The sequence below is a fragment of the Mobula hypostoma genome, chromosome 3 (assembly GCF_963921235.1).
Source record: "Mobula hypostoma chromosome 3, sMobHyp1.1, whole genome shotgun sequence".
Lineage (NCBI taxonomy): Eukaryota > Metazoa > Chordata > Chondrichthyes > Myliobatiformes > Myliobatidae > Mobula > Mobula hypostoma.
In genome coordinates, this window is record NC_086099.1 from 1,875,389 (window position 1) to 1,888,099 (window position 12,711).

Consider the following 12,711-nt stretch of genomic DNA (forward strand, 5'->3'; position numbering starts at 1 on the left):
TTTTATCTATTATATGCCATTCTTTGGCTTTTATGCTGGCTTTGACTTCTGTTGTTAGCCACGGATGTGTCATCTTTCCTTTAGAATATGGATATCTTAGGGATATATATATCCTGTGGCTTCCAAATTGCTTCCAGAAATTCCAGCCATTGCAGCTCAGCTGTCATCCTCGCCAGCGTTCCTTTTCTATCAATTCTGGCCAACTCCTCTCTCATGCCTCTAATTCCCGTTACTCCAGTGTAATACTGATAATTCTGACTTTAGCCTTTCCTTCTCAAAATTCATGGTGAATTCGATCATATTATGATTATTTGCCTCCAAGGGTTCTTTTGACTTAAGCTCTTCAATCAATTCCAGATTATTGCACAACACCCAATTCAGAAAAGCTGATCCCCCAGTGGGCTCGACCATGAGCTGCTCTGAAAAGCCATCTCCTATGCATTCTAGAAGTTGCCGCTCTTGGAATCCTGCACCAACCTGATACTCCCAAGCTACCTGCATATTGAAATCCCCATGACTATTGTAACATTGCCCTTTTGGCTTGCATTTTCTATCTCCCACTGTAATTTGTAGACAACATCCTTGCTGCTGGGGGTCTGTATATAACTCCCATCAGGGTCTCTCTACCCTTGCAGTTCCTTAGCTCAATCCACAATAATTCAACACCATCCAACCCTATGTCAGCTCTTTCTAATGATTTGATTTCATTTCAACTTTCTACCTGGCTCCCTAAAATCTCTCTTCAGGACCTACTCACCATGTCTACCTATGCCATTGGTGCCAATACGTCTGGCTGCTCACCCTCGCTCTTGAGAATGCCACGGACCCAATCAAAGACATCCCTGATCCTGGGACATACCATCCTGGTGTCTGTATTGTGCCCACAGAACCTCATTTCTGGTCCTCTGACTAAGTAATCTCCTATCAACACCAAAGTCCTCTTCACCTCTCTGCTCTTCTGAGTCACAGCACCTGACTCAGTCATCGCTGCTTCCCCCCCCCCCAGTAGTATCTAAAGTTGTATATTTATTATTGCGGAACCGGCTACAAGTGTACTCTACACTGGCTGTGCATTTCCCTTCTTCCTCCTGATAGTCACCCAGTTACCTATCTCCTGCAACCTTGTAGTGACTACCTCCCTGTAACTTCTGTCTAACATCTCCTCATTTTCCCGTATGAGTCAAAGGCCATCAAGCTGCAGCTCCAGTTTTTAATGCTTTCTCTGAGGAGCTGCAAGTTGGTGCACTTGGTTCAGATGTGTTTATCTGGGAGGCTACAGATTTCCCACAGTACAAAACACTACCTGGAGCCATTCTCACCAATTTACTCTACCCTAACAGATATCGAATGAACAAGTATGGTTAGAGAGAGCGAGAAACTTACAAGAGAATCTACCTCACCCAAACATAATCTCGACTAAGCCTAAAACACAAACAAGAGAAAATCTGCAGATGCTGGCAATCCAAGTATAGACAACATTTCAGGCCGAGGCTCTTCATCAGGAGTTAATGGTCTCAGCCTGAAACGGCGACTAAACGCTTTTCCATGGATACAGACTGGCCTGCTGAGTTCCCCCAGCGTTTGTGCGTTGCTCACCTAAGCCTGATGAGCCAAAGCCACTCTCAACACTGGCTCACTCCAAATAGAAGGCTGCTCCACCTGCACTTGAATTTTTCTTGTTGGCCCTCTCTAATGAATCTCTCTTGCTGATCGCTCACTCCTGAAATCAGAAAAACTGCTGGGAAACTGCATTCAAAACCTCAATCACCGCCCTGGTTAACAAGAAGCTCTTTTCAAGCATCCCTAGTGTGGATTGTCCAACAGGTGTGGATTATCAAGAGCAGAAGGTTAATTTAGGAGAGGGTAAATTTTCTTAAGTAGCAATGTGGTGGGAAGGTGGGTGTTGTTTTAAATGAATACCTCTTGCCTGTATTTATTTTGGAGAATATCATGGAAACTACAAAATTCAGGAAAAATTCAAATTCAAATTTATCACGTGAATCAAAACACAGTCAAATGCATCAATTGTGTTAACTACCAGCACATTCGATGCTGTGGCAAGCCCGCAAGTGCTGCCAGTGAACACGTTCTTTAACTATTCACAGTCCAGGCTGGGAAAAGTATGTGAATCTTTGTATTTCATAACTGGTAGAACTTCCTTTTGCAGCAATAACCTCTACCAAATGTTTCCTGTAGCTGCAGATCAGACTTGCACAATGATAAGGAGGAATTTTAGACCATTCCTCCATACAAAACTGTTTCAGTTCATCAATATTTCTGGGATACCTGGCCCTCTTTAGGTCATGCCACTACACCTCAATAGGGTTAAGGTCTAGAATAGGACATGGCCATTCGAAAACATAATTTTTCTTCTTTTGAAACCATTCTGAAGTGGATTTAGTCTTGTGTTTCAGATCATCTTCTTGCATCATCCAACTTCCAGTAACTTTCAGTTGTCGGGCCTCTACCCTGACATTTTTCTATAAAATGTCTTGATACAATTTTGAATTCATTGTTCCCTCAACAATTGCAAGCTGTCCAGGCCCTGGGGCAGCAAAGCAGCCCCAAGTTATGATGCTCCTTCCACCATGCTTCATTTGGGATGAAGTTTTCATAAAACATAACCCATTGTTCCATTACAGTTTGCTCAGACATAAACCATCGTTCCACTACAGCTTGGTCAGACATAAACCATCGTTCCACTACAGCTTGGTCAGACATAAACCATCGTTCCACTACAGCTTGGTCAGACGTCACCCATCGTTCCATTACAGTTTGGTCAGACATAAACCATCGTTCCACTACAGTTTGGTCAGACATAACCCATCGTTCTATTACAGTTTGGTCAGACGTCACCCATCGTTCCATTACAGTTTGGTCAGACATAAACCATCGTTCCACTACAGTTTGGTCAGACATAACCCATCGTTCCATTACAGTTTGCTCAGACATAAACCATCGTTCCATTACAGTTTGGTCAGACATAACCCATCGTTCCATTACAGTTTGGTCAGACATAAACCATCGTTCCACTACAGTTTGGTCAGACATAACCCATCGTTCCATTACAGTTTGCTCAGACATAAACCATCGTTCCATTACAGTTTGGTCAGACATAACCCATCGTTCCATTACAGTTTGCTCAGACATAAACCATCGTTCCACTACAGTTTGGTCAGACATAACCCATCGTTCTATTACAGTTTGGTCAGACGTCACCCATCGTTCCATTACAGTTTGGTCAGACATAAACCATCGTTCCACTACAGTTTGGTCAGACATAACCCATCGTTCCATTACAGTTTGCTCAGACATAAACCATCGTTCCACTACAGTTTGGTCAGACATAACCCATCGTTCCATTACAGTTTGGTCAGACATAAACCATCGTTCCACTACAGTTTGGTCAGACATAACCCATCGTTCTATTACAGTTTGGTCAGACGTCACCCATCGTTCCATTACAGTTTGGTCAGACATAAACCATCGTTCCACTACAGTTTGGTCAGACATAACCCATCGTTCCATTACAGTTTGGTCAGACATAACCCATCGTTCTATTACAGTTTGGTCAGACATAAACCATCGTTCTATTACAGTTTGGTCAAACATAAACCATCGTTCCATTACAGTTTGGTCAGACATAAACCATCGTTCCACTACAGTTTGGTCAGACATAACCCATCGTTCTATTACAGTTTGGTCAGACGTCACCCATCGTTCCATTACAGTTTGGTCAGACATAAACCATCGTTCCACTACAGTTTGGTCAGACATAACCCATCGTTCCATTACAGTTTGGTCAGACATAAACCATCGTTCCACTACAGTTTGGTCAGACATAACCCATCGTTCTATTACAGTTTGGTCAGACGTCACCCATCGTTCCATTACAGTTTGGTCAGACATAAACCATCGTTCCACTACAGTTTGGTCAGACATAACCCATCGTTCCATTACAGTTTGGTCAGACATAACCCATCGTTCTATTACAGTTTGGTCAGACGTCACCCATCGTTCCATTACAGTTTGGTCAGACATAAACCATCGTTCCACTACAGTTTGGTCAGACATAACCCATCGTTCCATTACAGTTTGGTCAGACATAAACCATCGTTCCACTACAGTTTGGTCAGACATAACCCATCGTTCTATTACAGTTTGGTCAGACGTCACCCATCGTTCCATTACAGTTTGGTCAGACATAAACCATCGTTCCACTACAGTTTGGTCAGACATAACCCATCGTTCTATTACAGTTTGGTCATAGTCAGTTCGACTTCCCTTTAGCTGGATTCCTTGCCATTTCAATGAAGTTGGTCCTTATTAATTTTTATAATTTTAGATTATTCCTTTTGTTTTTCCACTAAATCACACCAAGTACTGTTCCTAAACTACTTTTTGTTTGGCATGGATCACCTCGTTTGACAGAACCAAATCCTATTCTGCCTCCTTCCTCTTTGGACTGGTATCATGCAGCTATCTCTCCTTTGCCATTCACTATCCAAGTGAATATAAAACCATTCCTTCTGTGTTTCAGAAAAATCAATTTTAACAATTTTTCCACATACCCACGTTCTTTCAATTGGCTTTCACCGGCCACTTTTCCAGCCTTCTTCCTTATGTACGTGGCACCATGTGAATTCTCTAAGGCATCGACATCCACCTTGAAAGACATAGCTTCCAGTGAAGGCAAGTGCTTGCTAAGTCTGGAGAGAAGCGTTCAGGAAATGTAAGTGTAATCGTTTAATGGACCTCTTTAAACTTTAATGTTTCTCCATCAGTGCACTGACAGGTACGTATTTTGGCAAGACGGGTATGGACCTTGTGCAGGCAAATGTTATTTGTGTAAATGGGCAAAAGGGTCAGCATGGATGTGATGCGCTGAAGACCAGAACATAAAACCATAAGACACAGGAGCAGGATATTGAGTCTGTTCCGCTTGGTCATTCCATCATGCTGATTTATTATCCCCCTCAACCCCATTCTCCAGCCTTCTCCCCGTAACCTTTGACGTCCTTTCTAATCAAGAACCTATCAACCTCCACTTTAAATACATCCAATGACTTGGCCTCCATAACCATCAGTGGCAATGAATTCCATGGAGAGTTGCAAGGCTGCGGGACCGGACAGCAGCCTAGGGTGAGTAGAAAGGATGCGTGCAGCACATCCGGCAGGTGTGTTTACAGACATTTATAATCTCTCCCTCTCCCATTGTAGAATGCACCCCCCCCCACTTCAAAACATCCACCATTGTCCCTGTACCTAAAAAGGCCACAGAAACACGTCTGAACGACTGGCGTCCTGTCACACTCACCTCAATAAGACCAGAAGGTATAGAAGCAGAAGTAGGCCATTCAGCCCATCAAGTCTGCTCCGCCATTCAATCATGGGCTGATCCAATTCTTCCAGTCATCCCCACTCCCCTGTCTTCTCCCCATAGCCTTTGATGCTCTGGCTAATCAAGAACCTATCTATCTCTGATTAAATACACCCAATGACTTGGCCTCCACAGCCACTCAAGGCAACAAATTCCACAGATTTACCACCCTCTGACTTAAGTAATTTCTCTGCATCTCAGTTCTAAATGGACGTCCTTCAATCCTGAAGCTATGCCCTCCTGTCTTAGAATCCCCTACCATGGGAAATAACTTCGTCATATCTAATGTGTTCAGGTCTTTTAACATTCTGAATGTTTCTATGAGATCCCCCCTCATTCTCCTGAACTCCAGAGAATACAGCCCAGGAGCTGCCAGACATTCCTCATATGGAAACCCTTTCATTCCTGGAATCATTCTTGTGAATCTTCTCTGAACCCTCTCCAATGTCAGTATATCCTTTCTAAAATAAGGAGCCCAAAACTGCACACAATACTCCAAGTGTCGTCTCACAAATGCCTTACAGAGCCTCAACATCACATCCCTGCTCTTATATTCTATACCTCTAGAAATGAATGCCAACATTGCATTCGCCTTCCTCACCATGGACTCAACCTGGAGGTTAACCTTTAGGGTATCCTGCACAAGGACTCCCAAGTCCCTTTGCATCTGTACATTTTGAATTCTCTCCCCATCCAAATAATAGTCTGCCCATTCTCTCCCCCATCTAAATATAAAGCAAATGCTTTGAGAGTCTGGTCAAGGACTACATCTGCAGCATGGACCCCCTACAATTCCCCTGCCGACACAACCGATTGACAGACGACGCAATAGCACACCATCTTTACACATCTGGAGAAGAGGAATGCTTATGTGAGAATGCTGTTCCTGGACTACAGTTCAGCATTCAACACCAGAATTCCCTCCAGGCTCAACATGAAGCTGAGAAACCTCAGACTTCACCCTGCATTGTGTAGCTGGATCCTGGATTTCCTGTCAGCTCCCTCACCTCTGCCCCTCTGACCCTCAACACAGGAGCGCCTCAGGGCTGTGTACTAAGCCCCCTCCTTTACTCTCAGTATACCCATGATCGTGTTGTCACCCAAAGCTCCAATCTGCTAATTAAATTTGCTGATGACACTACACTGATTGCCCTAATCTCAAATAATAATGAGGCAGACTACAAATAATAACGAGGCAGACTACAGAGAGGAATTCATCTCCTTGACACAGTGCTGTCAAGAAAACAAGCTCTCCCTCAATGTCACAAAAACAAAGGAGCTGGTTGTGGATTACAGGAGTAATGGAGACAGGCTAACCCCTATTGACATCAATGGATCTGGGGTTGAGAGGGTGAACAGCTTTAAGTTCCTCGGCATAAACATCACTGAGGATCTCACGTGGTCTGTACATACCGGCTGTGTGGTGAAAAAGGCACAACAGCGCCTCTTTCACCTCAGACATAGAAACACAGAAGTATAGAAAACCTACAGCAAAAGGTGTGTGGCACGTGGCCAAGTGATTGGGGCGTTGGACTAGCAATCTGAAGGTCGTGAGTTCGAGCCCCAGCCGAGGCAGCGTGGGTGTCCTTGACCAAGGCACTTCACCACACACTGCTCCAGTCCACCCAGCTGAAAATGGGTATCGGCAAAATGATGGGGGTTAACCTCGCGATAGACTGGCGTCCTATCCGGGGGGGAGTCTCGTACTCTCAGTCACTTCACGCCACAGAAACCAGATGAGCCTATAAGGCTCAGGACAGACTTTAACTTTAACAGCAAAATACAGGCCCTTCGGCGCCTACAAAGCTGTGCCAAACATGTACATACTATAGAAATTACCTAGGGTTACCCATAACCCTCTATTTTTCTAAGCTCCATGTACCTAACCAGGAGTCTCTCAAAAGACCCTATTGTACCGCCTCCTCCACCGTTGCCGGCAGCCCATTCCACGCACTCACCACTCCCTGTGTAAAAAACTTACCCAACATCTCCTCTGTACCTACTCCAAGCACCTTAAAACTATGCCCTCTCATGATAGCCATTTCAGCCCTGGGAAAAAGCCTCTGACTATCCACACAATCAATGCCTCTCATCATCTTATACACCTCTATCAGGTCGCCTCTCATTCTCCGACACTCCAAGGAGAAAAGGCCGAGTTCACTCAACCTATTCTCATAAGGCATGCTCCCCAATACAGGCAACATCCTTGTAAATCTCCTCTGCACCCTTTCTATGGTTTCCACATCCTTCCTATAGTGAGGCGACCAGAACTGAGCACAGTACTCCAAGTGTGGTCTGACCGGGTCCTATATAGCTGCAATATTACCTCTCGGCTCTTAAACTCAATCCGACGATTGATGAAGGCCAATACACTGTAAGCCTTCTTAACCACAGAGTCAACCTGCGTAGTAGCTTTAAGTGTCCTAAGGACTTGGACCCCAGATCCCTCTGATCCTCCACACTGCCAAGAGTCTTACCATTAATACTATATTCTGCCATCATATTTGACCTACTAAAATGAATCACCTCACACTTATCTGGGTTGAACTCCATCTGCCACTTCTTAGCCCAGTAGCACCTATGGGATGGGAGGAGAGTAAAAAGTCCATGGTTAGGGTGAGATGCATCCTTGATAATACTTTTCGCCCTGCCCAGGCAGCGTTTATGGTAGATGTTCTCAATGGTGGGCAATTGGGTGCTGATAATCTGCTGGGCAGTTTTCACCACACGCTGGAGTGCTTTGCGGTCCGATATACTATATACACTATATGCATATACACTACATCTACTGCTCGACCTTCATCAATGTGTTTAGTCACATCCTCAAAAAATTCAATCAGGCTCATAAGGTACAACCTGCCTTTGACAAAGCTATGCTGACTATTCCTAATCATATTATGCTTCTCCAAATGTTCATAAATCCTGCCTCTCAGGATCTTTTCTATCGACGGTTGAAGAAGCTTAGTATGGCACCCCAAATTCTAAGAACTTTCTACAGGGGCACAATTGAGAGCATCCTGGCTGGCTGTCTCACTGCCTGGTGCAGGAACTGTACTTCCCTCAATCACAGGACTCTGCAGAGAGTGGTGCGGACAGCCCAGCGCATCTGTAAATGTGAACTTCCCATGATTCAGGATGTTTACAAAGACCGGTGTATAAAAAGGGCCCGAAGGATCATTGGGGACCCGAGTCACTCCAAACACAAACTGTTCCAGCTGCTACCATGCAGGAAACGGTACCACAGCATTAAACCCAGGACCAACAGGCTCCGGGACAGCTTCTGCCACCAGGCCACCAGACTGTTTAATTCATGCTGATGCTACTGTATTTCTATGTTTTCTTGATTATCCTGTTGAACATAATATTTATTATAAATTATTATAACTGCACATGCACATTTGAACGGAGATGTCACGTAAAGATTTTTACTCCTCATGTATACGAATGATGTAAGCAATAAAGTCAATTCAATTCACCACCCTTTGTCTGAAGAAATTCCTCATCTTTGTTCTAAATGGACATCCTTCTATTTTGAGGATGTGTCCTCTGGTCCTGGACTCCTCCAGTTTAGGAAACGTCCTCTCCACATACACTCTACCCAGGCCTTTCAATTATCAATAGGTTTCAATAACATCCCCACTCACTCTTCTACACTTTAGCAAGAACAGGCCTGGAGCCATCAAACACTCCGTTAACACTTTCACAACTGGAGTCATTTTTGTGAACTTTCTCTGGACCTTCTCCAATGCCAGTACATGGTTGAAGTGCCGTTTTCTGTGCCGTACAGCTCCATGACAAACCCTACCAATATATTAAATCACAAACAATATTAAACAATGGAAGGCAATTCCCTTGCCAATGAAATGACCAGCTTCTCATCCTATCCTTTGCTACTATGGCATTAGGTTGGTTCAGCTCTCTAGAAATCTTTCCTGGCCCCCTTGGTTACTGCTGCTGCTCTGAAATTTGCAGCTCTACACCACACTTCCATTTGAGTTAGTCCATTTTCACTTTAGCTACTCAGAATAATATGAAAAAACTGCTAAAAATAACAAAAAATACTCCCTCCTCGAAAAAAGGATACGTCTTGGCTTTTTTGGAGTCCACCAATGAATATGCAGAGATCAGCTGTGCCAAAGTCCGTACATCCTGAGAATTCTGTCTAGAAAGACAAAATAGTGAGAATGAAATTAAAACAGGGTCATGTCTGTAATTTTCACATATACAAACATCAAGCATTCTGATTCTATCCATTAAAATAGAAACTACAGGAAACAACCTTCTGTCTGCAATACCTGCAATATTACTGCTTTATTACTGACCCACAACACTTTATTTTAAATTCTTAGTAAATGGTAGAATTGCAAACAGATGCCTTGGGATGTTGCCTCTGGTGGATCACCAAAGACTGTCAAATTTCAACAGATGTACGGAGGAGAGGTTTCTGACTGGTTAAGCAGACCAGCTCCCGCCCTCTTGCTCCATTACGTCAGAAACAGTTGCAGCCTGGAACTTTGAACTGACCAAGTTTCTGTAATTGGCTACAGCATCGTTGTCCAGGTGCGCATCCAGATTCTAAGCTCATCTACGACCATGTGACCATAACAGAATTGTAAACGGATAGCTGATACTTCAGGTCAAGGACTCCAGATTAAGGGTCTTGATCCAAAATGTCAGCTGCCCATATCCCTCCACAGATGCTGCTCAATCCTGCTGAGCTCCTCCAGCTTTATTTGTTTGCACTCCAGATTCCAGCACCTGTAATCCCTTGTGTCTATAAATTCTTCTGCCTTACCTATAATCCTGCCTGTATTGAGATAAATACACTTGGGGAAGTTAATCCCCACCCCCACCCCATGCTCCTTATCTTGACCCTGTTAGCTTTTCCTGTTGAACTTGTTTGACTTAACTTCTACCTTCTCCTCCAGTACTCCACCTGCTGACTGACAGCTCCCATTCCCTGTTCAATGCCATTCTAATATAAACCCTCAGAATCAGGTTTATCATCACTGTTATTTTGTGGCAGCAGTACATTGCAAAGACGTGACATTACTATGAAGTACTAAATAACTAGAATCGGTTGGCAAAGGGGAAGAAGCTGCGTCTGAATCATTGGGTGTGAACCTTCAGGATCCCGTGCCTCCTCCCTGACAGTAACAAACAGCAACAGCAAATCTCCCTGCAAGGAAACTGCTGCTCCTCCAGCTTAGGTACAATGTGTCTCTCTTGTTAAGGTCTCTGTCCTGGAAGAGATCCCAATGATACAGGAATCTAGGGTTCTATGGTTCTTTGCGGGAATGGGACCCGCTCTTGGGGTTTCACACCAAGGGCTTGGCCTAAGAGCTTTGCTTACCTTCAGCGCACCGAGATTTCGCAGCTCTGGAGATGGGGGTCGGTGTCCGGGCGGGAGGTCGGTGTGTCATGGGAGATGGAAGATCTAAGGCGGTGTGTCATGGGAAACGGAAGATCTAAGGCTGTGTGCCCAGAGACCCGAGACCATTGTGCACAGTGCTCAGAAAAAGTGACGCAATATTTAACATCGTAAACCAGAAAGCTGCTTATTATGTCTCACCTCTCGCTGTGAAACGGAGACACCTCTTTCTCCCTCATTAGGGAGAGAGAGATCCTGTGGTATGTCAATTACTGGGTGAACAAGTAGTCTTTAGAGGACTGCAAGTCTGTGTCTTTGCCGTTGCTTTGCTCATGCTTCAGTGCTCCGTGGCAGGTGCTGATGCTTTTTTTTGCTGGTGGGAGGAGGGGGGATCGTTGCTTGCTGCTGCTTATGTGCAGGAGGGAGGCAAACTGGGGGGGCTTCGGGGTTCTAACATTTAACTGTCATTCATTCTTTAGGGGCACCCCTCTGTTTTCGTGGATTGTTGCGAAGAAAAGGCATTTCAGGATGTATATTGTATACATTTCTCTGACATTAAATGGACCTTTGAAATCTTTGAATCTAAAGCCATCCTTCCTAAAGCAGCTCTTTAGTCACACAAACAACAGGAATTCTGCAGATGCTGGAAATTCAAGCAACATACATCAAAGTTGCTGGTGAACGCAGCAGGCCAGGCAGCATCTATAGGAAGAGGCGCAGTCGACGTTTCAGGCCGAGACCCTTCGTCAGGACTAACTGAAGGAAGAGTGAGTAAGGGATTTGAAAGTTGGAGGGGGAGGGGGAGGGGGAGATCCAAAATGATAGGAGAAGACAGGAGGGAGAGGGATGGAGCCGAGAGCTGGACAGGTGATTGGCAAAAGGGGATACGAGAGGATCATGGGACAGGAGGTCCGGGAAGAAAGACAGGGGGGGGGGGTGACCCAGAGGATGGGCAAGAGGTATACCCAGAGGGACAGAGGGAGATAAAGGAGAGTGAGAGAAAGAATGTGTGCATAAAAATGAGTAACAGATGGGGTACGAGGGGGAGGTGGGCCTCAGCGGAAGTTAGAGAAGTCGATGTTCATGCCATCAGGTTGGAGGCTACCCAGACGGAATATAAGGTGTTGTTCCTCCAACCTGAGTGTGGCTTCATCTTTACAGTAGAGGAGGCCGTGGATAGACATGTCAGAATGGGAATGGGATGTGGAATTAAAATGTGTGGCCACTGGGAGATCCTGCTTTCTCTGGCGGACAGAGCGTAGATGTTCAGCAAAGCGGTCTCCCAGTCTGCGTCGGGTCTCACCAATATATAAAAGGCCACATCGGGAGCACCGGACGCAGTATATCACCCCAGTCGACTCACAGGTGAAGTGATGCCTCACCTGGAAGGACTGTTTGGGGCCCTGAATGGTGGTAAGGGAGGAAGTGTAAGGGCATGTGTAGCACTTGTTCGGCTTACACGGATAAGTGCCAGGAGGGAGATCAGTGGGGAGGGATGGGGGGGACGAATGGACAAGGGAGTTGTGTAGGGAGCGATCCCTGCGGAATGCAGAGAGGGGGGGGAGGGAAAGATGTGCTTAGTGGTGGGATCCCGTTGGAGGTGGCGGAAGTTACGGAGAATAATATGTTGGACCCGGAGGCTGGTGGGGTGGTAGGTGAGGACCAGGGGAACCCTATTCCTAGTGGGGTGGTGGGAGGATGGAGTGAGAGCAGATGTACGTGAAATGGGGGAGATGCGTTTAAGAGCAGAGTTGATAGTGGAGGAAGGGAAGCCCCTTTCTTTAAAAAATGAAGACATCTCCCTCGTCCTAGAATGAAAAGCCTCATCCTGAGAGCAGATGCGGCGGAGACGGAGGAATTGCGAGAAGGGGATGGCGTTTTTGCAAGAGACAGGGTGAGAAGAGGAATAGTCCAGATAGCTGTGAGAGTCAGTAGGCTTATAGTAGACATCAGCGGATAA

General features: G+C 45.2%; 1 protein-coding gene across 1 annotated transcript in view; it reads right to left on the reverse strand.

The window, feature by feature from the left end:
- Nucleotides 1–12,711, reverse strand: part of srp72 (signal recognition particle 72) — a 135,435-nt gene that overhangs the window by 20,643 nt on the left and 102,081 nt on the right. Inside the window, exons 15-16 of the mRNA XM_063042557.1 lie at nucleotides 9,465–9,542; nucleotides 4,572–4,709 (exon numbers count right to left, since the gene is read on the reverse strand). Of these exons, the coding sequence (XP_062898627.1) occupies nucleotides 4,572–4,709; nucleotides 9,465–9,542 (216 nt within the window). The remainder of the gene's footprint in view (nucleotides 1–4,571; nucleotides 4,710–9,464; nucleotides 9,543–12,711) is intronic.